Below are 9,081 nucleotides of genomic sequence, written 5' to 3'. Positions count from 1 at the left end.
TTTTCCTTGGAACCTGAATATAGGTAGTTCTGATTGACAGATTTTCTTTTTTTCTTCTTCTTCTTTTTTTAACCCTTATTTGCTAACTGCCTGATTTATTTGCTGTTCAGCTGTATTTTGTCCTTGCAGGCTTTATTTCATTAGAAACATTTCCTTACAATTTCTAAAACATTTCATGCAAAATTTAGAAAATACAGTGCAAAGAAGATTTTTTTTAAATTCATAATGCTGCCATACGAAGTGAATCACTTTTTTTTTTTTTTTTTTTTTGCGGTACGTGGGCCTCTCACTGCTGTGGCCTCTCCCGCTGTGGAGCACAGGCTCTGGACGCGCAGGCTCAGTGGCCATGGCTCACGGGCCCAGCCGCTCCGCGACATGTGGGATCTTCCCGGACCGGGGCACGAACCTATGTCTCCTGCATCAGCAGGCGGACTCCCAACCACTGCGCCACCAGGGAAGCCCAAGTGAATCACTTTTAACATGTATGTTTAATTTTTTATTGAAGTATGGTTGATTCACAATATTAGTTTCAGGTGTACAGCATAGTGATTCAGTATTTTTGCAGATTATACTCCATTAAAAGTTATTACAAGATAATGGCTGTGATTCCCTGTGCTAGACAATATATCCTTGTTGCTTATTTTATATGTAGTAGTTTGTATGTTTAATATTTTAATGCATTTTATATAGGTTAGATCATACCGAACATGATGTTTCCTCTTTTGTTCACTTACCATTATCATAGTCATTTTGTAGTGCTATTATAAGTTCTTTAGAAATGTTATTTAAATGACTGCTTAATGTTCCAGTTATGGCTTAATAATTTTACATAATTATTTACATCCATGTTTGACTTTTTGCTCATCAATTGCTGTGAAGGGCATGTTTGTGTACAAAGCTTTTTCAATACAGGGTATTTTAGTGGCTGGTTCTGTGTTCTCCAGACAATGTAATGTTCCTGAGCAACTATTCACTATGTATTCCGAAGAATATTTATTTATTAGTGCCTATGATGACACAGCCTTTAGGAAACTTATTTAAGAGGAAAAGACAAATACATGGGCTATATTAATATTATTAAGTGTAATAAGTTTTATCTCAGAGGTAGGTATTGGATGACATAGCAGCACCTAGTTAGGGAAGGAAAGAGGAGATTGGGAAGGCTTCTTGAAGGAAATGTGCCTGGGGAGATTTTGAAGGGGAGCTAGCAGTTGGCCCAGTGCAGAACAGAGGAGGGCATCCTGGGCAGTGGGGACAGCATATTCACAGGCTCAGCATCATGAGAAGCGTGGGAACTGCAAGTTGTTGATCAGAGTGGAAGGTGTATGTGGACAGAGGCAAGAGGAGAGACTGAGGAGCAGGCAGGATTTGGATTGTGAAGGTCTTGTGTACCAACTGAAGACTGAGGCTTTTACCGAGTGACAACAGGAAGCCATTGATGAATGTCGGTATATCGACCCCTTTGCTTGTTTTAGGTAAACTTATCTGAATTTGTCTAACTTTTCTACTTATCTATATGAAGAGGGGTCGAAATGACTTATGCAAAAATTCTCTGAAGAAATACATAATGTGCAGCTCTACAAATAGCAAATGAGAGACAGCAAGGTATTGTGGTCCGAGCATGGCCTTTGGAGTCAGATCAAGGTTCCAAACATAGCAATGGGAGTTAGAAGCTAAGATGAGTAAGAGAGAGTTGGGGCCCAACAGCACTTTACTATTTATCCTGTTTAGTTCTAAATGGTTGCTATCAGTGATTGGCTGTAAGTGGAGGTAGAGCATCCCCTGGGGTATTAGAAGCATATCTGGGCCCATCAAGAATTACAGAGTCTGCAGCCCATAATCCCAGCCCTTGGTGAAGTGAGTCCCTGGTTTACACAATGAAAAAGTGTATCTGTACACCTCAAGGCTCCACCCACAGCTGATGCATGGCCCTGGCCTTGTTCTATGCTGTCCTTAAGCCCCAAGAGCAGACGGCAAATTCCTGCCATCAGCATCTCTTGGCCCATCTTGCAGGCCACAGGATACCTGGGCAAGGTTGGTGAGTTCCACAAGACAAGCTGGGGTTTGAGTCCACACCACAGGGTTCCCAGGGATTTCATATCTTTATTCTCTTACCAGATTACCCCACTTGCTCTAAACTGAGCGTGTATCCTACAAAGGCGTAAATGGAGTGAGAAGAAACTACCTCCATTTAATAGCCTGTAGAAACCTCTCCCTTTGTACAATGTCTAGACTTTAATATTTTTTTTGAATTTTTTAAAATAATGGTAACTTTTATTTTTAAATTTTTTATTTTTTGGTCATGCTGTGCAGCATGAGGGATCTTAGTTCCCCGACCAGGGATCAAACCCATGCCGCCTGCATTGGGAGTGCAGAGTCTTAACCACTGGACCACCAGGGAAGTCCCTAGATTTTAATTTTAGTCTTAGTTTTTCTTCTGTCTTCATATTAAGCTCTAGATCTATTTTTTTTTAGCTTTTGGACTCATCAGCTCCAACTTTCAGATTTGTTTCCATGTATTGATTATATCTTCTCACCTTTGGCATAGCATAATACAGGATGTTCGATTCAGCTAAATGCAAGTTTAGCAATCCTAAAGTGGGTGTTTTTGTATATTAGTGCGTGAGACTTGTGAAGAAGGGGAGAGATTTTTACTTTCCATAAAATTTCTTGCTTCATGGTTTCTTAACTACGGATTTTCATCACACATCCCGTGGGTGAGATGTTTAGGTTTTGAGGGTTCTAAGCCAGCCAATAACGTCATGAAATCAACCACTGTGTCAATGTTGTGCTTCTGGGTGGTTGTGTCCTTCAGCACACAAAGGACACTCAACCAGCTAAAAGAGATGAGCTCAGAGACGTTGGCTCGGAGGAAAAGAAGGATCACATTGAGATCATTGATGGGACATCCCAGCATCTTTCTGCTGAGGAGGTCAAAAGCCGGGAGCATCTCATAGACGGATAGGAGCCGTTTGTCCCACCGACACAGCCGCATGAGGTTGTATATTACCACTGGAACCAACAGGGTGTATATTGCTACACTGGAGAGACTAACAATCTGGAAAACAGACAGAGAGGTCAGCCTGCACGTGATCAGATCGGGGATGTGGGTCTCATCATGTAGCAGCCCTGTCTTCATGGAACAGCTGAATTCCTCTTGGAAGAAGACATCCAGGTGGAAGTGGCCAAGGTATAGGTAGGTGGCTGAGGTGAAGAAGAGCAAGAGGGAGTTCCTCAGGAGGTAGGCGGCCACTAGTGAGTGTGAGCGCTGCTTACAGGCCAGGTACCGCTCTAGCAAGGGGAATTCAAAGTATCGTTCTTTCCGAGCCCTGGGCAGGGGAAGAAAGGAGGCAAGATTAGGAGGGACCATTTAGAACTGTATCCTGAGAGAGCCATGTGGGGAAGTAACAGCATCTGTGTATGCAACACGGCATTACTGGCTCACAGGAATATCTGCCTTCTTTGAGCATAACCCCTCCTTTCCCCAAAGAGAGGTGTGTGAGTGTATCTTAATTCTCCAAGACATGAGTGCAATGCAGTAAACCCAGTGAATAATGAATGATCACTCTGGATTTCTGCCTGGCAAGGCAGACTAAATCTCTAAGCTGAAGTAGGATCCTTAAGAAGCATTAAGACTTATTAACTTAGCACTGGACTGGGATTCTAAATAACCACGTTCTGGTTCTTGGTCTGTTTCCTTTGTGTATGATTTTTTTTAGGCCAGTTCATTCATTTTATAGAAATAAATCTGCTAACAAGTGTTTGTTGAGAGCTGTGGTGTTCAGGTAGATGTAATCCAGTCTCTGCCCTGAAGAAGCTTGCAGTCTGGCTTGTAGGGAAGGGGCAGATGAAACATGCAAATAGGAAATAAAAATAATGCTCGTTCTGTTGCTAAAACGATGGATACAAACCATGGTAGTTGTAAAAGTTAGGAGAGAGACAAACAGTGTGAGCTGGAGTGTTCAGAAACCTCTATGGAGAATATTGTCTTAGATTGGCCTTCCAAAGGTAGATAGGGTTCAGAAAGATAGACAGGAGAAGAGCTTTTTTCAGAGGATAGAGATGTACACAAACCCGAGGCAGAATATGGTTCCTAACCTTAGCTCAGCTGTGCTCTGAGGGGGCCTGCCCTGGCCACCCTATTTAAAACTGCACCTCCCTCCACCTCCCAGCTTTCCTGAGCCCCTCCCCCTGTCTTAGTTTTCTTTATATCACTTATCCTCTACCATATAGCTTTCTTATGTGTTATGCTAATTCACTGTTTGTTTTCCCTCAATACAATATAAGCCCCCGCCCCCAGCACACACACACACCCGTATCCACCGCACCCAGAGCTGGGTCTGGTGCTCCTAAATGACAGGTGAATGCTTAAATGAATGAACGGCTTGTTCAGGAGGAAAGCAGGAGACTGCCTAGGTGGAGTGGAAGGCTTCTGTCATTTAGTTGTTCGACAGAAGTCTGAGGAAGTGGTTGATGACAGTGTGTGGAGGGCCTAGGAAAAGTATCTGGGAGAATTGGGCTGTTTTTCCTGTAGGCCTGGGAGGAGCTATTCAGGGTTCTGAAAAAGTGGTCTTTCAGAGGCTGACCCCTTTGTGACTCACTGGAGTCACCTATAAACTGGAGGCAGAGTCCTTTCCCTCTCCCTGTACAGAGACGATAGAAAGTCAATGTGGTCACGTGTTAAGAACGTTGAATTCTCGAGAAGGATGGTGCAGAGGATAGTTTAAAGATTACTCTGCAAGATCCCATTTTAGGGCTCGACCGCGTCTTTCAGAAAGCAGTGGAGGAGACAACTCACTTCTCCAGCTCATCCCAGAACGCGTGCGGGTCCGAGCCCTCCTGCCGGATCTTCAGCATGTGCTGCACCAGGCGGATGGCGCGATTGTAGGATTTGTCCAGTTCGCTGATGATGAACAGCAGATCTGAGCTGAGGGCCGGCACGGCTGCATACTGCCACAGCAGAACCGGCAGGTACATGGCCACGGCCAGGGCCAGCAGGGAGTAGGGGAGGGCCTGCAGGGTGAGAGCGAGCTGAGGAGGGAGCCCCAGGGTGCCCAGACCTTGCAACCTTGCAGACAGGGTGCTGAGTGAGTGGCTCTCCTTCCCCAGTTCCTGCCTCAGAAGGGGAGGGCAGAGAGAGAGAGACAGACAGACAGAGAGACAGACAGAGACAGGAAGGAAGGAAGGAAGGAAGGAAGGAAGGAAGGAAGAAAGAAAGAGAGCAAGAGGGAGTGCTAGCTTCCTGTCCCCATTCTCCATGCATGTTAGCCTGGGTGGCTAACCAGAGATCATGGCCAATGGTGGTCATGGCATCCTAAGGGAGAGCATCTTCATTCTCAATCTTCCACTTTTCTTTCTCTGACTGCTCCAGACATCCAGAGTCCATAGCTTTCCAAGTCCTGCCAGGGGCCCCGGCATGGCTGACCTTTACTGCGACCCTCCAGAGAGGAGGTCAGGTCCCATTTCCTCCACGTAGCCTGCCCTGCCTTCTCTCATGGGCAATGGCCTTTTCTCATCTTTGGATTCTTGGTAAGACCAAACTACGCCATCAGGCACTGTCTTGGAATCCTTGGGGGCTGTTTCTGGTCTGTATTTGTAAACTGACATTGGGTATTCATAAAGCTGGTGTCCTCCACTACACTATTTGCTACCTTAGATAAAGGACTTTTCTTTATGTTTCTTATCATACTCACCACACCCAACAGGTTGGACCCACTGTTTTGCCCACAGTAAAAACCCTACTCGTAGAGGCTCAGTTAAGCGACATTTTTGCTGGGTACTGAACATGCATTATTCATTCTTCGTCAGGTACTATCAGTAGCTCTATTTTATAGACCAAGAAACTGAAGCATGAAAATGTTAAGTGCCCGATACAGGGTTACATGTCTAGCAGGTGAATGAGCAGATTTGGAACCAGGCAGTCCGACTTTGGAGCTTATTCCCTTAAGAAATACTGGCCTATAGCTTCTCCTGAACCATAGATGCTTTTTATTTTAGAGGAGAGTTTGAAGAAAAAGAGAGAGGGAGGCTATTTGATTTGTGTGTGTGTGTGTGTGTGTGTGTGCGCGCGCGCACATGTGTGTGTTTCTGAACTAAACAAGAGAGACAGGCTAGGAAAGGTATATTAGACCACGAGAGCAAATGAGAACCTTTTCATTCCTGTCTAAGAAATGACGTTTCTTGAAAATGAACTTTTCACCCTAGAGCTTCTGTTTCAGGAGGCTTAGGGTGCAGCCAGAGAATCTGGGCTTAACGAGCACTCAGGCCATCTGATGATCGACAATTTGACTCTTTTCTGACATACGAATCCCCTCTGCAGTACTTTGAACTTGTTACCATCTAGATCCTGCTTGAACACTTCCAGGGACAGACACCTCATGAACTCTTTCCATTAAGTCTCTGGTTTTGTCTGGGTCCTAGAACTGTGGCATTTTGAGGCCCTGTAAACTGTCAGAACTAGAAAACGTTATGAGTGACTTCTGATTAAAACTGTGTCTTGGACATACATACTACTTCTGCTTCCTCATGAAACCCCACTAGAATGACAATAAAGGGACCCAAAAGACATAATCCCATAAGGACAAAGAAAATAGAAGAGGAGACAAGAGTAACAAAGTGTTGAAACCTGGGAAGCAGCTGCGTGAAAGAAGGTACCAGCCCGCGGAGAGGATGAGAAGTTGAGGTGGGTACAGCCAGGCTGTTTTCACCACAGAACCAGGAAGACTCAGGGATGGGAGATATCGGGTGTGTCTGAAAATGGGGGCGCAGGTGAGGCTGGAAACAGGAATATTGAGAAAACAGATCCGCAGATCCTTTCTGAAACATGGTGCACTCAGCCGACCGCCCTTGTGGTTTATTCTTTGGAAACGTTAAACCCGACGGATTCTGCACTTGGGTCCATTGAGGGCAGGGGAACATACTGAGAACGGGGGTGAGCTGAATGAGTAGTGAATGCCGACACCCACGGCTGAGTTCCCAGAGGGTTGGCAGACAAGCTTGATACCAACCGCATGCTGCCCCCTCCACCCAAATTAGGGATTGAATGATTCTTCTTGGGAAAACTGACCAGCCCAGAATATCAGATTGCAGATACTGATATCTGGGGTTTTCCCCAATGAAATGGCCCAAAGGGATTACTTTGAACTGACAGCCTCAGCCCAAGGCACAAAACTTCCAATCAGATAAAAGTGGGTGAGCAAATATGACCAGATATTTGAAGAATGCCTGAGACGCGAAAGTCAATGAGCAAAATACAAAAGCAGAGGCGGGCAGGAGAGAACCTATCGATGCAGTTCTGCCCCCCGCCACCCAGCCGTGAGGCAGGCTTGACAGAGCCCCTGCCACTTTACCTTGTGAGGCCAGAGGGATTTCGTCCTGTGCTGGCCAGACTCATCCTGTTTGTGGTGAACCAGTGAGTCCCAACAGGAACTGTCCACGTAGGCAGCCTGCCGGATGCTGAAGTTACTGGGACAGAAGCAGCTGATGGGAGACCCTGGAACAGAAACACAGCTTTGAGGCAGCCCTGAGTTGGGGTGGAGGAACGGGGATCCAGGGGACAATCAGCTAAGAGCTTTCTGGCCATTTCTGAATCTGGCAGGCACTGTCTTCTTCCCAGGCCCTAGGTTTCTGGGTCTGCACTGTGGGTGAATGAAGAGGCAGTGGGAGGCTGACACACCTCCCTGGGCAAGGTGGTGAGCTCAGCACACAGCCAGAAAAGAAAGCCAGCAATCCCAGTTCTCGGGAAAGTCCACGTTGTCTTTAATAGAGGTGGCAGATTCGCTGTGTTAATCTAGCACCTAGAACACTGGGTATACGTGTTTGTTAGTGCTCGTGCATGGGGCTGGAGCTCTTGGAGAGGAAGGAGTGGATGTATTCAGCACCTGTGATGCGCCAGACTCTGTCAGGCACTTAATAGGTTCTCAAGTCAATAATCCTGGAGGTGGGGAGTAGCAAGAAGACTCCAAGAAGATAGGAGATTTATCTGAAGCTTGGCTAATTAAGACCTTTAGAGGTCATAAATCCTGGAGAGATTATAGGATCCTAATCTCTATCATCCACATGAAAATCAAAATAAAAGTTTAGTCACTGCAATGACACAGAACATGTGAATACTGAAATTAAGACAAATATTTTTTACTGGAAAATTTTAGAAATGACTTTCAAAGTTTTTTAACACCTCTGCTTTGCTGGTGCCCCAAACGGATGCATAGTCTGCCTTTTGGGTGATGCCCGGCCCGAGTCATGTGATCTAGACAGTGGGGGCTGACTCATTTCAGGGCCCACTGGGTCTTGGAAGCCACTTACCAGAGGAGAACTCCTGGGCAAATGCCAGTGACATCAGCAACAAGGGGAAGCCCACGGCTATGAACTTGACCATGCGGTCCAGGGGCAGTTCCAGGCGCAGTCCTTTGAGGTGGGGGCCCCTGCGGTCGGGTAGCAGGGCATCTGAGAGCATGTACTCTGCAGCTGTGTGTGCAAGCGACATGATGCCCCGAGCTTGGGCACGGGGGTGGCAGGAGGGGTCCCAGGAGAGTGGAGTCAGGAGGTAGCAGCTTCAGGCAGCAGGCTTTCAGCAGACGGTGCCTGCAGCCCTGGCCTCACGGATATCTGTGCGAGGCGTGGGCGCTGGTTCTCTAAATAACTGGCCAGGCCCTGAGCCAGGCACCTGGTAATTAGAGGGAGGCATAGCCTAGTGGGTCCTCGCTGGAGGAGGGTCGGGTGTCAGCTGGGGCTGGTGCCAGGCTGTCCTCTGGATTCTCCCCGAGCAGATGCAGTCCCGTGGCTTTATGCTGCCCTCTCATTAATAAAGTATTTTTGGTGGGGTGGTGGAGAGGAGGAGGGCTGTGGAGCAGGTCCCCCATGTAATTGGTGTGGAATTTGGGTGGAGATGGCTTAAATGTGTTGAAGGCCCTCATTTTGTGGTTTGGGGTGGGAACGGAGTCCCCAAGACTCAGACAGTGTTGCTGCTCCTACATAGCCTTCTTTGTCCCAGTGATGATTTTTGCTTTGGGCGCAGGCTCTCTCCCAGAAACTGATCTGTGTTTGGTGTTACATTCCCTTCCCCGCCTCTGGTCTTTTTCT

The 9,081-nt window shown here is 46.7% G+C and overlaps 1 protein-coding gene across 1 annotated transcript; it reads right to left on the bottom strand.

The window, feature by feature from the left end:
* Positions 1-566: 566 nt before the first annotated feature.
* PANX3 (pannexin 3) lies at positions 567-8,495 on the bottom strand. Its single transcript, XM_030835409.2, has 4 exons — positions 8,305-8,495; positions 7,350-7,492; positions 4,799-5,013; positions 567-3,329 (listed from the first exon to the last, which is right to left on the bottom strand). Exons 1-4 carry the CDS (start codon positions 8,483-8,485, stop codon positions 2,690-2,692), a joined length of 1,179 nt encoding a protein of 392 aa, XP_030691269.1. The 5' UTR covers positions 8,486-8,495; the 3' UTR covers positions 567-2,689.
* Positions 8,496-9,081: the final 586 nt, after the last annotated feature.

Source organism: Globicephala melas, chromosome 8, assembly GCF_963455315.2.
Source record: "Globicephala melas chromosome 8, mGloMel1.2, whole genome shotgun sequence".
In the NCBI taxonomy this organism is placed as follows: Eukaryota; Metazoa; Chordata; class Mammalia; order Artiodactyla; family Delphinidae; genus Globicephala; species Globicephala melas.
The sequence above is the reverse complement of the archived record's forward strand: the minus strand, read 5'-3'. Positions and strand labels throughout refer to the sequence as shown.